At 40.4% G+C, this 17,328-nt stretch overlaps 1 protein-coding gene across 7 annotated transcripts in view; it reads right to left on the reverse strand.

Moving 5' to 3' along the window:
• Window positions 1-17,328, reverse strand: part of sorcs2 (sortilin-related VPS10 domain containing receptor 2) — a 329,545-nt gene that overhangs the window by 10,459 nt on the left and 301,758 nt on the right. For all 7 annotated transcript variants that reach the window (XM_069721844.1, XM_069721842.1, XM_069721841.1 and 4 more), the window contains exons 12-17: window positions 17,002-17,078; window positions 16,671-16,762; window positions 10,017-10,124; window positions 1,508-1,628; window positions 1,063-1,196; window positions 533-652 (exon numbers count right to left, since the gene is read on the reverse strand). In XM_069721844.1, the coding sequence (XP_069577945.1) occupies window positions 533-652; window positions 1,063-1,196; window positions 1,508-1,628; window positions 10,017-10,124; window positions 16,671-16,762; window positions 17,002-17,078 (652 nt within the window). The remainder of the gene's footprint in view (window positions 1-532; window positions 653-1,062; window positions 1,197-1,507; window positions 1,629-10,016; window positions 10,125-16,670; window positions 16,763-17,001; window positions 17,079-17,328) is intronic.

Below are 17,328 nucleotides of genomic sequence, written 5' to 3' on the forward strand. Positions count from 1 at the left end.
TTTGCAACCTAGTCGTCCTGTTAACACCTAGTAGCCCCTAATAACACAATCATTTCATTTTAGGGTGAAGACTTTGTTTAAAGGTCCCATATTGTATAAAATCACCATTCTGTTTATTTTTTTGATGATCAGCTGGTTGAGGTGGTATATAAATTTGATCTTTCTTCCGTAAGTTTGTGATGTCACAAACTAATGCTCTTATTTGTCCTACTTCCAGCCTCAGCACGGCCGACTATTCATAGTGTTCATTCAGTCATTGACCTAGCAAGCTAAAACAAACCTGTGGTTGACCTGGGTGCACATCGCTCAGAAAAGGGTCAACCAATCACAAGAGATGGTCATTGATATCAAGGCGATGTTTTTACATCTTCTCTTTCATATTGACAGGATTTTTGGTCCTTAAAACCACAAAAATATATCTTATGGATATAAGAAGTCCAAATAAAACACTGGAAAAGTGTAAAACATGGGACCTTTAAGGTGAGCGTAAGTAGAGAAGAAGGGATGTATGTGTTTGTGGACATGCACAGACCCAGTGCTGGACTCATAGTTTTGTCCGAGATGGCAGTCTTCGGGTGGTGAATCCGGGTCGTGCCAGAAGTCAGCGAAGCAGCGATCGCTTTCCGTGTGGGAACGCTCAAAACCGTAGTCACTACACACACCACAGACACACAACAAAAACGGAGTTTTTACAACTGCTATCTATTCGTATAAGAAATAATGCACGGTAAAACGTGGCGGTCTGTGAAAATAATGAACAAAGTGGAGGCGTTAAAGGTAACGCAGCAGGAAGCATAGCTGTTACTTATTACTGTTAATTAATTATACTGTGATGCACAGTGATTCTGATAATTGAGAAACGTGTCTTTTCCACTTGCATTTCTATGATGATGTATCGAAAATTGTACAGAAGAATTATTATTTGCGAGTGCATCCTTTGTTCTTCTTCACACACTACATATATGCTTTATGCTCTGTCTTCTACAGTTTTCAGACACAACAATCCCGGAAAATTAGTCTGATCTGTAGTCTGTTCCCTGTTTTATTAAATATGTGGCTCACCAGTTGAAGTCTTTCTCGGTGCACTGGCAGGGTTTGGTGGTGAGAGTGGAGGTGTAGCTTTTTCCTTTAATGCAGAATGCTGAGTCCTTTCTCTTCCTGAACGTCTGCTCCTGGCCCATAATGCACTTGTCTCCCTGAGGGTGAGACAAGCTTACTCAGTTGCCACTTCATTATGTACACTTATATGATCTAATGCAATACGATGACTGCTCTGTGATAAAGGTCACAATGATGACCTCAGTTATAAACAGTTACATTTACAGATGATTTTAACACAAAATCAACTTCGATTTTAAAATGCTAAAAATGTATGGCAGAGCTGTTGTATTGCATTAGAGTAGATTACACAGGAGGACTTTAAGAAACTTGCCTTTGTATGTGTTCGTATTGTATTTGCGTGCGTGTGTGTGTGTGTGTGTGTGTGTGTGTGTGTGAGTGTGATTACCTGCAGGTCTGTGAGTTGCCAGGACTCATAATCGGACTCAGTACACTGACGGGGGAAAGACTGTCTGAAGTCCACTTTGACGAGCTCCCAGTCTGACCTGTAGCTGATGTGGCCAAACACCCTGCCCACATACATACACAAACACAAACACACACACACACACACACACACACACACACACAGATTTAGCTTAAACAATTTTCTAAGTGGCTGATCTGAAACATCCCAAACAGCTGATGTCCCAGCTGTACGTTACCGGTATGCTGGCTGGCAGTTTGTGTTCAGCTCAGCCTCTGACTGACCTCAGAGCTCCCCAGAAGCTCTGTTCTGCTTGTTATGTCCCTCCAGTCTCATTCTCATTTACTTTATGATAATTAAGCAGTTTTCCCACTGAATTTTTTTTTTTTTTCTTCATATACAGTCAACCATCTTGAGTTTGGATAACAGTGCTGCCTCTATAAATCATTGTGTGTTCTTTCACACACCATGTGATTGGGAAAATTTACCCAAATATAAAAGTATTCCTTTAATATCAGGGGTAAAACAATACCACCATATCATCAACCTGATGAAGTGGTATTCTCCAATATTCTCACCACTTCAATCCAGCCTGAACCTTGCTGTTGAGTGGGAGCAGTGGTAACTGAATTTTGGCTTTTAGTGACAAGTAGGACTGGATAACCAGTCAAACACCAAATCCATGTCCTTTCTTTTCTGAAGACTCTGCAAGTCATCATCCATCTCTTTACCTCATGATATAAAGTGGGCTAATTTTGACATCCAAATCAAGTGGTCTCTTAAATGATGCAAGCTCCAACACTGAGGTAATCTGTACCTAAACTGTTGTGCAGCACTACATGTGGATTATTTCTCCACTGGGAGTTGAAATGAACTCAGTGGTGAGAACCTCTGACTGAGCTCCAGTTTCCACTCCTCTCCACTAGATGGAGACGTTCTGCAGTACAACACACGCAACGAGTTCCATTCCCATTTCTGAAGTCAGCTGTCTTTTCCTTGTGTGTCAGTCAGAAACGTTTTTTGAAGCCGATTTATGTGACTCAAGTCAGTGACACCCACATATGTTGCTGTGCCGGCGGCGGCCCTCGATCACCTCGTTAGAGTGCACGGTGAGCATGACTAATGTTATCTTTACCGGGGGTCGTTAGAGGCAAGGGGTGGATGTCTCAGCTGTGTTTTCAGTGCTTTGAGTGCTTTTCTCTCAAGTGGCAGCAAAATTGTATTTTAGCCAATCATCAAAAAATGTTGCACATTAAACCAAAATGATCTTCATGGCTTCATACCAAGAGAAGCAAGTACGCAAAAGGTGAGGTGAACTCATCTTTTACATCCCAAACAACGGGCTTCAGCAGGATATACTTATTTTCTTGTGTCAATTGGCCCATACACACATACAATTAATTCCTATGTTTTAATAGTTCTTATTAATTAATAGTTCCCAGCAGCCTCGGAGTTAATCTAGAACTTTTTTTCGGAGTTTTGAATAGGCACTCCAGCTCCAAAGAGCTCTGTTAGTGGACAAAACAACACTCCAATCAGCTCAGTGAAAACAAATACCTCAGTACAAGCTCCTCTTGTTAGAAATACAAAGGTAAGGAGAAGAAAACACGACAAAGGGCGTGTTTGACAATCATTTGCTGGAGAGTTTTGGTGCACAATGAGACCAGAGGCAGATATTTATTTGAGGGAGGATATGTTTGGTTTTGTAAGCATGTTTCTTGCGGTGCATAGTGCAGGAAACTGGAGAGCCAAAGGGTTTAGCAGTAAAAGAATGAGCTGGCTGATGATCTCACACAGCAGCATGTGCAGTAGAAGCCCATTGTTAGTCTGTCCAGTCTCTGATATCTGACCAGCTGTCATTAGTATGAGTTGTGAACGAGCTCTGCTCCCCCACCTGTCCTTGGCACTAAGTCACTGCTCAAAGACTTCATTATGGGATGGCAGGCTGTGCAGTCAAAAATCGAAACTCAGTGGCAAGGAAATAGACCCTGGCTAATCTGTCTGACATGAGCTGCCCTCAACACCCCTCCGTGGTCGCCGACCCTATCTCGCTGGAGCCAGATGGGCAACGTATATATATTTATATACGTGTGTGTGTGTGTGTGTGTGTGTGTGTGTGTGTGTGTGTGTGTGTGTGTGTGTGTGTGTGTGTGTGTGTGTGTGTGTGTGTGTGTGTGTGTGTGTGTGTGTGTGTGTGTGTGTCAACCCAGAGGGTGTGTGTCTGACATGGCAGATAATGGTGAGTGAGCCTGAATGTCCGTCTCCTCCTTGTGTGTCTGTGTGTGCGTATCCATGTGTGTGTGTGTGACTATCTCTTTGCCCTTCTTAGCGGATTACAGCTGGAAGCCAGCCTTATCTGTGTGCCAGGGCCTAGAGTCTGAGATGATGTGACAAGTCTCACTCCAGCTAACTTACTGATGGAGAGATTGGGAAAAGAGAGGGAAGGACTAAAAAAAAAGTAAAAACCCCTAAAAGACAGGAAATCTTGAAGCCTGACAATCTGGAGTTGCTGATGGCTGATATTTTGTGTGAGCATTCAATGTTCTTAAATTTGACCATTTTCATGACAAAGAATTGGCCAGATTGAGGTTTGTATAAGAAGATAATAATAGCAGCAGCAGCCATGATAACGGTCTTGTGAGGCTCCTGATTACACAACAGAAACCATTTAAATATTCCTGTCCTTAAATCAGAAGCACAATGGGTGGAAAACAAAACATTTTGGTCTTGCTATAACCTAAATCAAAATCGTTTCAAGGAGAATTTTGTTTCATCAAAAACTGAATTTGTTAGACAAACTCAGCAATAGCACAGTGGGGTGCCGGTGTTAGAATATCTTGTGCATAATTTTATTTCAATTTGACTAATGCTCTGCCAGACAGATTTGGAATTTGTTCTTTTGCAGTAGAATTTCAGTGGTTTTACTTTTCTTTTAAGTGTTTTATACATTTTTTTGATGCACTGCATACGTTTGCAGGGTTCACAATGTTGTCCGACATGTAGTTTGAACAGACCTTAAATCTGTTCAGCCGAAGATAATATGATGCTTCTGCAATCTGATGTAGCCAAAGTGGGTGGATCTGCTGAAACAATCTGATACTCAGGCTCAAGATCAGTCGGATACCGACCAAAACCATGGGTTGGCTATTTAGAGAAAAAAAATATAGTCCCGTGTAATCAATTAGCCTAAATATCATGGACATGCTTGACTCAACTTTGAATGACATGCCATACGCAGATTTGCGTCGTGATCAATAACACAGATGTGACATGAACAACAGCTAGAAAGTGAGTGACACATGTCAGCATGTGTTCATCACGTCAGGGGCGTGGAGTTATTTCAAGCTCAAGGCAGAAAAAGGAGAAAAAGCAGAATGCAATGTATTCCTTGCGTGTGTTTTGAGGTATGGCCGCGACTTTGGAAACTTCAACACCACAAACATGATTAAACACCTGCAGAGGTATCATGGAACGGAGATAACAGAATTTATACAGGCAGTGAGTGCCAAGATGAAAAGTGTGCTGCAACAACAAAACTCGAAACGGTTTCGGAAGCACGAGAAACTCCCTCCACACAACCACACAAAGTTAGATCAAACATAAAAAGTGTCAAATAAGTAAAAGCATGATTGCAATTTCATTTTGAAATAGTTAGAAAATAATGCTATGGTTTCTTTCACAACTAACATGTGGAGCTCAGATGAGAGTCTAATGTCACTACTATGTCTGAAATGCAGTGGATAGGCCATAGACTTTCTAAAAGTGGACATAACTATACCGGGTCTGAAATGTGAAGCCATTGCGGAAATATCCACTACGGGCTGCCGACACAAAGCTTTCCGCTCCATAGACTCCCATTTCACTTTTGTAATGCAATACAAAGTCACAATTTATTTTCCACAAGTCATTATGGTGTCCTTCTCTAAATTCAATCCTTAGTGTTCTGGTGATCCACTTGAAAATAAACCCATCTTTAACAAAATATTAGGCCTCAAAAAGCGGTATTTTTGCGGGCGTGTCTGTTTGATTGACATGCCTGGGATGCAGTTAGGTTTCCGGTATAAGGGGGTGGGCAGTGTGTCCTTGGGTTCTCAATCAGATCTGACTCCATCTGAGTGACATTTCAAAGTGATCACTTCTGGCTCTAAAAAAAAACAAGATGACGAAGGCCGAAATGCCACAGTTGAGGCTTCAACGCTGCACAAACCAATGCGTCTCGTCATGGTATGCTGCTCCTTGGGATAGACTCAGGTTTTACTTTGCAAAAAGCAGTGCTGCAGGCTGAGCAGTCTTGTGGCTCACACACAGGAGAATCCATCTTTACAGCAACAGGGGAGATTTTAAATGCAAGGGAAATTAACAAGATGGAAGTCTATGTCATTTTAAAAGACAATACAAGTAACGTAATAAAAGCAATGGATTGCCTTGGAGTTGCCAGTTTAGGATGCTTCGCGTATATGCTGTGACTTATTGTGAACGAGGGACTGCTACCAAATCGTGATGAACAAGTGAAGAACTGGCTATCAACAGAAAATGATGGTTGACTTCCAGGCAATTTCCACTCGTCTATTTACCTTCAGAAGACATTCAAGTGGAACTGAATCTGCCCTTAAGCGTCTGCAAGAAGATTCAAGATGTACAAACGAGGTCGAAGAGTATACAGTATATTATATGATAGAAAGCCTCATTGCACAAATGGGCCCTGACCTAGTAGCCGTATTGAATGCAAACCAGTGGGGGGGGGGGGGGGGTTGCTGGAAAAGCACATCTGCTGTCAGAGGTAGCCCCTTTTGAGGAGTTGACACAGCAGACAAACTCTTCTGCATCTAATAAACACATTCTCATTTTAAAAAGGGAATCAAAACCATGAAAGGGACCTTCCTTGATGTTCACTGATGCTTTATTTTTTTATTTTTTTTTATATCTAGCATTAGCCTTCATGGGATTAATCACTTGATATTAACAGTAGGCTAATTTTAAACTCCTTTTCTCATTCTAGGTACATAAATGCAGAAACCTCAAGACATGCCAAAGATGCATTAATGACAGAGTTGAGGACCATGTCAGAAGCCTCAGAGCCAGAGAAGAAGACTCCAAAGGTGGAGGCTGAAAGCAAGAGCAGACTTGGAAACTTTTTTGCTGAAATCCTTGAGGAACGCACAGTAGAACCAGGTCCTGAGTTCACCACAGCGAGTCAACTATTCAGCATTCGGACAGTCCACTGTTGTACTGGAAAATCAACCAACCTCATGACTACTAGATATCTCTGTGCAGCTTCAACAAGTGTGGAGAGTGAAAGACTCCTCACCATCTCCTGTCTTTATTATTGATGTAGGGAGAAGCAGGCTGAAAGATGAAAGATTGAAATGCTGATCTTAGTATGGAATAATCTGCTCCTCATGTTAAATCCAACAAATTTAGATCACATAAGGACTAAAGAAGATGGATCAGTGGTTTTTGTGACTGTTTTTAAAAGGCAGGCCTGCAGCTAAGGCTCTGTCTTATCATCTTATTGTTAGGATTCCTGTCTGATCCTACTGTGTTTTCCTCTGTTTTACCCCCGATCACCTCTCCTCCTGTGTCCTGTCATTCCCATTTAATAGATAGATAGATAGATAGATAGATAGATAGATAGATAGATAGATAGATAGATAGATAGATAGATAGATAGATAGATAGATAGATAGATAGATAGATAGATAGATAGATAGATAGATAGATAGATAGATAGATAGATTTCACTTTGCAATCTAATTGTTTGAGTGTTTTGGTATGACCAGAAATTTGGTATCACATTTTGTCAAGCTTCTGATGGTTTCTTTTTTTTTTTTTTTTTTTTTGCATGACTGGATCATTTTAGTGTTTATAGTGACTTAATCTACTGTCAGGAGTACAGAGAAAAAAATGACAACATTTTATTGTTATGTACATTTTGCACACCTGGATAAAGACTCGGTGTGAATCATTATTTTCTACTCTTACCTGGTATTTTTTTTAGAAAAAAACCAACATATTATTACACATTCTTAGACATTTCTGTACATAATTTTTCCTGCTACAAATGTGTCTTGCTTTTAACAGACTGTTATGCTTCCTGGCTATAGCTAGCTAGTTTACCCAGCATGCATTAGTGTTGTAGTTTTGTAGATGTACGATTATTAGTGCTACAAATTGTTTATGCGTCACAAATTGTCGTGCACCATATTGCTCTGCCCTGATAGAGTTAGCTGTGGGTTACTCATTGTTGTGTTGTGAAGTTGCCTTTAGTAGTGCTTGATGCAGTGAAACAGCAGTTACTTAGACTTTTAATCATATGGGAACATGTAATACCCTGCCGTGCGCAAAGTTAAAGCAATTACTTTTTCTCATCCAGAATGGCATATGAGGTAAACCTCAATTCATACAGGCAATTAAAGCCAATATATGCCAGATGGACTGCGGCGCTGCTCAACACGGGTTCTGACCAATCAAGAATCCTGCTGTAAATTCTGAGTGTGAGGAAGTCTACGGGATTAGAAACGGTATGAGCAGATACTCAAGGTTGAGGTGTCAGTATTTGTATCGTACATGTAAAAGTGGTATTGCTGCTGATACAAAACTTCTGACAACAAACAAAGATACCCCTGAGTTTTGCAAAACCTCATAATTTGATTCAACTAACAATGCATTTTTGCGCAGGGAAAAATAATAACGACAGTGTGTGTCAGTGAGTAGTACTAATGTTATAAGGCTATTGCTCCAGGGTCAATATGGAGAGGTGAATAACAGTGGACAATAGTGTGTAATTAGATGTTTAAACATTTACATTTAAGCGAGATAAATGGTAGGTAGGTAGGTAGGTAGGTAGTGCAATCACTCTTCCACCAAAATACAGAAGTCTAACATGCTAAATGGTATTTGGGACTGGGACACCGTTTAGTAAGGTGCACCCTTGACTACTGTAAGTTTTGCTGTGTTGCACCAGAGGGTGAGTATTTGGCAGCACCCCCAGGCACTCCTTAACATAGACTGCCTCTCACAAGTGGCCTCAGTTCCTTTAATTTTTCTTGAGTCCAAAGACTGTAGTTTTAGGAATTTTAGACTTCCCCTTAGATTTTAGTTTTGTGTTAAGGTTTTATTTTAGATTAAAATGTAATAAAGATAATTTGAATTCCCTTATTGGTTTTGCTGATTTTCATTTTGTTAACATTCTTCCCTCCCCAGCAGCTGCAAATAATAAAGTGGCAGGGACCTGCCACGTTACTATTTTGCCACTTCAATAAAACATTTGGGGTTTATTTGGAAACGCATCTCTTTCTTCTCATAGTAATGAGCCTGTGCACCTAACTGATCAATACCATACTCAAGATTTGTGTAAACTGTATTTCCTGGGGTGCAATTCCCCAGGTGGCGTTGTCGCTCCAAATCTCCATTGTGCCCTCGCCACACATTGCAACATTATTAATCCTAAAGTAAAGTTGTGGCAGATTGTAGACTATCCTGTCATGAACTCAAGCCGTGGACACGTGGAACTTTGAGCCATTCGTTGTTGCGCTAGATGTAAAGTCAAGGGATCACTAGTCAGTTCGATTCATCCTCTAGGGATTATATACATGTCTGCAGACAATTAAATCAGTTCAGCTGTGAATTACTATATTTCACTCCTGAGTACAGACAAGAGCCAAGCTGCTAGAGTGGCTGTAAAATGCTAATTCTACAACATATTCATGAATATTTTAAAGATGATTCTTATAAATAACTTGTGTAGGCCAGTGTTGATCATTTCCATAATATATGCATTAATACATATGAAAGATGCAATTATAAACCTGCAACTGATGTCTAAGTTTTAATAAGCGAACATCTACCAGACTATGGTAATGGTCTACACCTGGTGGAGCCCGGCAGAGAGAAACACACTGCTGAACACACTGATAAAGTGGAACTATAGGAATAAAATGTCAGCGAGGAGAAAAGCGAGGCGGGGAAGGGAGGACAGGGGGCATGTATGGGTCTCCTCTCCCATCAACCTCTGCTGTAATGGCAATCTGGAGGTGAAGAGCGAGAGATGACGGCTTTGCAGGAAATAAGTAGCGCGACCAGCTGCTGTTAGCGCCGCGGAATTGCCCGCGCCGCTCCAACAGATCGCGAGGGAAATGTTGTGATGGAAAGAAACTTGAGCTTCCTTGACTGTGGTGTATGGCCTAGACCCTCTCTTACAACTCATTAGAAGCAAGCAAAGAGCAGGAAGTTTGTAGGAAGCACTAAGGGGTTAAAATATAGAATGTGTAGGGGATACTATGAATTTATCTTCGGCTTCCACAGTTTTCTCAGTTGAATATATTGTAATCTACCATACAATGCATGGATGTAAGCTTCCTTGTAGGTCTTTGTAAAAGTTTTCAGACCATTTTTAGAGAATTCAGCTGAACCCATAGAGATTTTAATTTTATTATTCCTGCAGCAGCCCTGAAATTGAACAGTTCTCTGTTGAAATAGGGATCTCACTCACGTCATAACCAGAGTCTCGTCTCCTGGCTCACTTAGGAGTCCATCGACGAACACAGAGGTGCTGGTGAAGTTGTGAATGTTCCATGTCCGTCCTTCATCAATGCTAAACCTGTGGAGAAAGAGGAAGTGTTCTCAATCAACAATTCTTGAAAAAAGACACGTGAAACTGTTTTCAGATGAAGCCATCGTTGGCTATATTACAAATCTCTCCGAGGAAATCAACCACCGACTTCTCTTGTCTAACTGGCAGATAAAGAGTTTAGAAGGCTGTGTCCTTTTCATAACTTTTCAAAACTAAAACCACAGAAAGAAATTGGTTAATTGTGCTCTGATATTAACTACAATTGTTAACATACCTGGCTTACCATCTTACTTTCTGCAGTAGCAACCAGCTGAGGTAAAGCATACATCAATAAAACCCAAATGGCTAGCGCATTCACAGTATTTCTCCATTGTAATGAAACCAGCTTCAGTTTAGTCTTAACTTTGGCCAATGTTGGCACCTCTGTTCCTTTTATTGGATTAGGGTAAATTGGGCATTTGGCAACCACATCAGTTAGTACTGATCCTGAAAAAGCTTTGTTTTTAACTTCAAAAGTAACACCATACGGTTAGGAAATACACATAGTTGGTGAGATGAAAAGCTGCCCTTTGGCCCACTGGACATTTCCATCCACAGAAAGATTAATTATCGAGAAAAAGATACATTTTTATGTGAAGTGTTTTTTGTTTTTTTTATGTATTTGCTGATAATGAGATGATCCTTCTTGTGTAACAGTGTTTGGTCTTAGAGTTTCCTTCAATCCTAACTCAAAATGAAGAGTCTGAAACAAACAAAAGGAGCCATCTGCTCTGCTTTATTCACTGTGCCAACAACTCCTGCAGTCAACAGTGGCAGCAGGGCTGAGTACGTTTGACTGTGTGATGGAGGAGATCAATGTGGAATCGAACAGTGTGTGACTTGCACTGCAGGCTGTGTGTTTTAATGATGTTCTAACAAAGACTAAAATAAGATTATCAGCAGGTAAACATGCACAGTGAGGAGAAAACAGAATGGCTTTACAAAGCTACTAAATATGCTGTTGCTCGGCCTCAAATGCATCGAACTAAGTGGTATCGAATCTTAGTGTTTGATGCCTCTTGTCTCATGACAGAATCAGTTGGGTGCCCGGGTCTGTAATCGTCTGAAATGATTGTAGCGATCATTTAGGTGTGTGGGGGTTTGCATTTCTCTCAAGCTCTGTTATTTTCATTCTGCACACACTTTCCTCTATCAACTTTACATGTGTTCAATCTAGTACAACACAAAAAGGATTCCATAAGAGACTGGCCAATGTTTTTGTGTGAACACGACAAAGACACTTATCAGACACAGAGTTCTTGGAGAGAGATCGAGAAAGCAGTTAGAAGCAGCCAGGAGGAGGCTGTGATGGCAGGATTTTTGCCCAGCCTTTGAGTGTAGTCATTTGGATTGGCTATAAAAATGTTTGCCCTTGGATATGATTAGAGAACACATGGCACCACCAGTTTGTTTGACGCATACGTATACCTTAAACGTCTTTTATGATGATGCTTCAAGAATTTGCAAATTAATGGTTTATCCCTGAGCAGACACAAACAATTTCACACCTCAAATAATTTGGTCTGGTAAAGGAAAAATGTTCTCTGGTACAGATCATGTTCATTCGGAATTCGTACAAATGATACATAAACAATACGTTATATTTACTGACACATTTACTGAATGATTGGAAAGTTTTGATGAACTCATTCCGCACCATTAGCCCATCATTCAATTATTGAGACTGGCAGCATTCTACACTTGATATATTTGTTTATTTCAGTTAGTTTAGTTAACTTCAGTAACGCTTAGTAACACTAATTAGTGTTACAAAGCACTCACCAAGAGTTCTACTATGATCTTCTGAGGCGTCTGAGGGAAAACATTTAACACCAACAACCTAAATTGTGGTACTATGGCAAAAGGGTTCTCCAACATGACATGTACCCACTCAAAATGTGCAAGTTTCTCGCCTGCAACAACACTATTCTAGCTGCGCACCCACAATACTTGCTGGATTTGGGGCACTGCGACTTTTTGCTGTTTCCCATGTTCAAGCTGAAGGGTCAGCGTTTTAACATTGTGGAGGAGATCCCACACGAATCACAGATGGTGCCTGATGCATTTTTTTTAACAGGACTTCCAAGGACCTTTACAAGTGTGACAAGAGCGCCTTCACTGTACAAGGGGACTAATTTAAAGGGGATTACAGACAGGTTTTAAATCAGGCATGAAACTTTTTGATCGCACCTCACATAGTATTTTCAAGACATTTCCTCGAAGTGCATTTGGCTTTCTGCTGGTCAAGTTTTGCCTGGATAATTACCATGGTTGTGAGCAAATGACAGCTCTGCCATCACTCCAAGTTAAATTGCATTCCATTGCAATTTGACCAATAGGAAGAGTGAGCATTCTCATGTAGTTTGTAGTGATAGATTTTTGATTCTCTTGGATTAGTCTCTTTGTAAATTTACAGCATTTTCTGCTCAGTTCAGTTTCTTTTCACAAACTCATCAACTGAAAACACCCTCAAATGAGGTCACCCAAACACGTAACTGCACCAGAATCCGTTTAAACTGAACAAAATCTTGCTGAACCACCTATTTGGTCCACAAGGCACCAGCTGAGCAATTACAGGCTTCTACATGCCAACATCCTCAGACACACTGCTAATTATATCTCATTTCCTCCAGCTAATACCCAAGTTATTAGAATTATTAGAAGTGGATGCAGAGATAACCCTGTAATCGAACAGATTAGACAGCCAAATTTATAATTATGCTTCATACCATACTCCAGCCTCTCCTCCATCCCTCCAGTGCTCTGAAGAAAACTGAAACAAGACTAATCATAAATCACAAATGCACATAACACAGTCCTGTCCAGGCGTCACGTTCAGGTGGCATCTCATTTCTCGGCCTGCTACCTTCTAATAATTAACTGATATCGATGCGTGCGTATGATTGCGTGAGTTACATTGTTAAAAAGAAAAAAAGAAACACTTTGAGTTTGAGTGAGTGGATGAAAGGAGCTGAGGAAATATCTGAAATGATTTGAGTGTGTTTTTGTGTTTGTGTCTATGTAGTAGTCACTTTTAAAGTCTTGATGCGTTGCTTTACAAGTGGTTGTGAGAATGTCATTGCTTTGAGTTGTAGATACGGAATTGTACACCCACATGTGAATAGTGTGTAATTATTTTGGAGAATCAAAAACAGTCTGGGAGCAAGTCTTATTTTCTGGAGGTGGAAAGATGGTTTGGAGTATAAGGAGTGTCTAAATGTGAAGGACTTGGTTGAAGAAGCATTTTAGGTCAAGAAGGCTTCTCAACAGATAAGTATAATGACGTGCCATGCCCGACATTTATCTTGTATTGCTGTATCTCTCTTTCCTGTCCTCTCTGTCCTATCTGCCCTTTCATTATTTTATTTTTTATCCGTTTCTTTCGGTCTAGGTTAAACCATTCCACATACACTCACTTAAAAACTCCTATTTTAAACAGAAGAACTCACCTCTAGAGAAAAAAAAAAGTGTTGCTGTCCTGACTTCTATTGTCTGAAAAGTTATGTCTGCTAAAAGCCATGAAGATGATTGTAGATAAGTGTGGTTTGTTGCACTTGCACTCCAAAGCTATTGCTGGACAATTTGAAAAATAACTGTTTACTTTCAATGGCAACATAATGTGTTGCACCCTTGTCTACTTGGTTAGTTTTGGAAGTTTTGGAAGTTTCCAACTGTCCAAAACTATACCTCCCACCTCACAACAAATGGGGCAACCTACTTCCTATGTTGACAATTAATGTAAAAAGTGGCATTAGCAAGGTTATTGCCTGGGGGTAGTTAGTCTTTGCGGTGTAAGTTTGATTTAACGACACCTATGGTTTCTAGTACTGAAGGCAACTGAATTATAATAATGCAGGTGTCATTCAAAAGGGTGTGAGGTAACATGACATGCGCAGAAGAGGGGGCGGTTTAAGATGTGGACCATGAATTGTAACGTCTCAGCCTCAGAGTCCAGCAAAGGGGCTTTGCTACATGTCCTTATTTACTTTGTCCTTTTTTCTGTTACTTATCCAACAAAGCGATGCCCAAAATTACCTTCTTAAACAAAAGTGACAGAAAAAGGGCATCCTGAAACTTGAGCATCAATGTCATCAATGAAAACCCACCTGGTTGCACTCCTGGCCTGAGACACCTTCTTTGGTCTTGGACAGTGATATTCTGTGCCTCTAGAAATGCAAATGTCATGCAAAAAAATTCACCCGGCCAATTGTTTCATTGCTTTCTGAAGCATTTCAAGGGTCGAGTTGGACACACAATTTGATGCTCACGGTGAAATGCGCAAGTACTCACGGTCACAAAAACGTGTATAACACAATGTTTTAGATGTTGATCAAGCAGTACAAATTGGGCTTCTGAACCACCAAAGTTATTGCTTCCCCCTGCTCCACGCACATCACTGTGATACGCGCCATTCATGTGACATTTGATCGGACCTCACATGCTGGAGACCAGTTAGAATTGCATTCCTGACAAGTTCTCCCAATCACTGTAAGTCTATTGTTACAATATAGAATAGAGATGAGTAAGCCATACAATTAAAGCAGGTGTCCAACAGAGACATGTACTGATGATGTAATAAAACTATGAGCAAAATCCTGGAATAACACTGGTGTTCTATGATTAGATTTTTGGCCTGACAACAAGGCTTTTCAGTCGTCACAGCTGAAATGTGTTGCTCTCACACAACATCGGACACTATTATAGAACAGTTGAGAACAAAATAAGAATTGGAGGTCATGAAGCTGCAATGGGAAAGGAGTTTCTGGCTCTAGAACAGAACACAGGACCAGAGAGAGTTTTGGAAGCCAGGAATCTGAGATAATAACATAATGGTCATTTTGTGTGATGAAGTCTAAATATCGTGCCCATTTCTGTTTTAAAAAGTTGCCTTTTCCTCTGAACACTTTCTTAAGCCCTCACAGCTCTTTATGGCTCTTTGTGAGACGCTTTCCACAACACTGGAGTCTTTGAGGATATTGATTCAGCCAAGGCGTAAGGGAGGGAAAATGTGAAGGACTCCGTGCCCATCGAAAAGGTCATTTGATTTAGGTCTGTGATAAATGTTTTTCTGAGTAATCCCTTATCTATGGTTTCTAATTATTTATCATTATTTATTAAGGTCGATGAGATAACATCTTGCTGAGCTGGAGATTGTCTGTGTGAGCTGTGGGGAGAGAGGGAGATGATCTTAAATGATTTTGAAGGGTACAGTTCTGGGCTTGGGAACCGGCTGGTTTTTCCTTCCACTGTAACCAGAAAGCAGATAGCTCAGCTTATGTGGAGCTTTGGAGCTTGTACTAAGCACATAACACTTCCTGCACTGATATTTTGTGTAATATCAATGTGATATTAATAACTCAGTCTGCATCGACGTATAAATGGATCGAGTTGATTCTCAAAGTATCTGTTGATCACAGCTTTACACTGTATGCAAAACTTCTCCTTCACTTCATTGAATCCCTGCAGCTATCTGAAGGTAGCAGGACACACATGTTGATAAATCTGCAGCCTCTGATTTGAGAAGCGCCAGGCTGCTACAATCACACACACACACACACACACACACACACACACACACACACACACACACACACACACACACACACACACACACACACCTCGACACACACCAACTCCTTGGAGTCATTGGATTCCTGGGCCTCATTAGTTCTGTTCACCATGATCACCCCCTTCATAGTCCTTCATAACTTTTTTAGCAAAGGTTACGCTTCATGTTTGATTTCTGAAATGCATTATGGCGCATCAAAGCAACGATAAAATACAGCAGAATTATGACTGAACAAAGCATCAGATTGATGTGATCATTGAGAATCTTTATCTCCATTTAATGTTGTGATTCATGAGTTACTGTGATGTGATTGGCTGAGAACAAATGCATTAATCACTACACCCTCTGAACCATATTGCACTTCAGCAGCATGTGGCTGCACATACAGGAAACGAAATAGCAGGTGCTCTTGGAGATGCCGAAACAGTTCGTGCAACCAAGATAAAAGACTTTGTGGGAGATGTTACAAGTTGCTCAATAAAAATAAGGCCGTAACCCGCTTAGTTTAAAGCTATAATAATGAATGTAAGGCATTGTCAACACCCATTGACCAGCTTTGCTTCTGGATGTGCTTGTCTTCATTGCCATCTTTTCAATTTTCGTATTTATTTTCTTCACTTTTTCCATTCTTATGTTACCATCTTTTCTTTTTTACTTTTTTGTTTTAACATTCCTCCTGTCTTTTAGACACTGTGCCGGTCAATGACTGAGTACTTTAAATTTTACCAACCTGTATGAAAACTGGAATACAATTAAAGGTTCACTGATTGATTGACTGTCTGAGGCCTCTAATGGATGATCCACTTGTACCAATACATTTCAAAATGCATTATTGTAATTAATCCACATCATATCTATCATGGGTTAATGATAGAAAGCCAATAACACAACAATCACAAGCTTTTAAACCATTTCTTACAGCAATAATCCTTGCTAAGTTTTTGGTGACATTTTAGAAATCTTACTTGAGTATCTTGAGGGGAATAGAAGTATCCTTGATGGCAACGATGACTCCACCGTGGTCCAGATAGAGGATATGATGCTCCTCCTCGAAAACCTTCAACATAGAAGTTTGGAAATTATGTTACAGCTATCTTCATTTATTTGTGTTTGTCTTGATGAGCTGCAAAACGTATATTAACAGCCAGTCAAACTCTGGTGTTCATTTGAGAGGAAAAGAAAACTGGATGGATATCAAATTGGATTTTATAACTCCTCGGAGCAGAGAGAGAGAAGAGATGGTTCAGAGGGCAACATTGAAGAGTTACACAAGAAACAACGGAGGACGTGATGTACCTGTCTCCATGTCTTTCCGCAGTCTGAAGTGATGTACATCTCTTCCTTATATTCCACTAACTTGGAGCCAAGGTTACCTGGAGGAAAGATGAAGCGAGGAGAATTTCATGAGGATGAGAGGCTCATGTGAGACAGGCAACAATAACAGAGTCAAAGAAAGGGAAGAACACAGAGAACAGATGCAGGCAGGAGACAGATGGTGAATAACCAAACAGAGGTTGAGGACTTTTATTGCTTGCTCGACTGTTTTTAGCAATTGACCAGAAGAAAATAGTGGGCCTTGCAGTGTGTACATTTAGAATTTAAGATAACTATCTGAAGTATGAC

Source organism: Brachyistius frenatus, unplaced genomic scaffold, assembly GCF_029030835.1.
Source record: "Brachyistius frenatus isolate BFR_SWC_R1_liver_20210118 unplaced genomic scaffold, ASM2903083v1 Contig_274, whole genome shotgun sequence".
Taxonomy (NCBI): domain Eukaryota; kingdom Metazoa; phylum Chordata; class Actinopteri; family Embiotocidae; genus Brachyistius; species Brachyistius frenatus.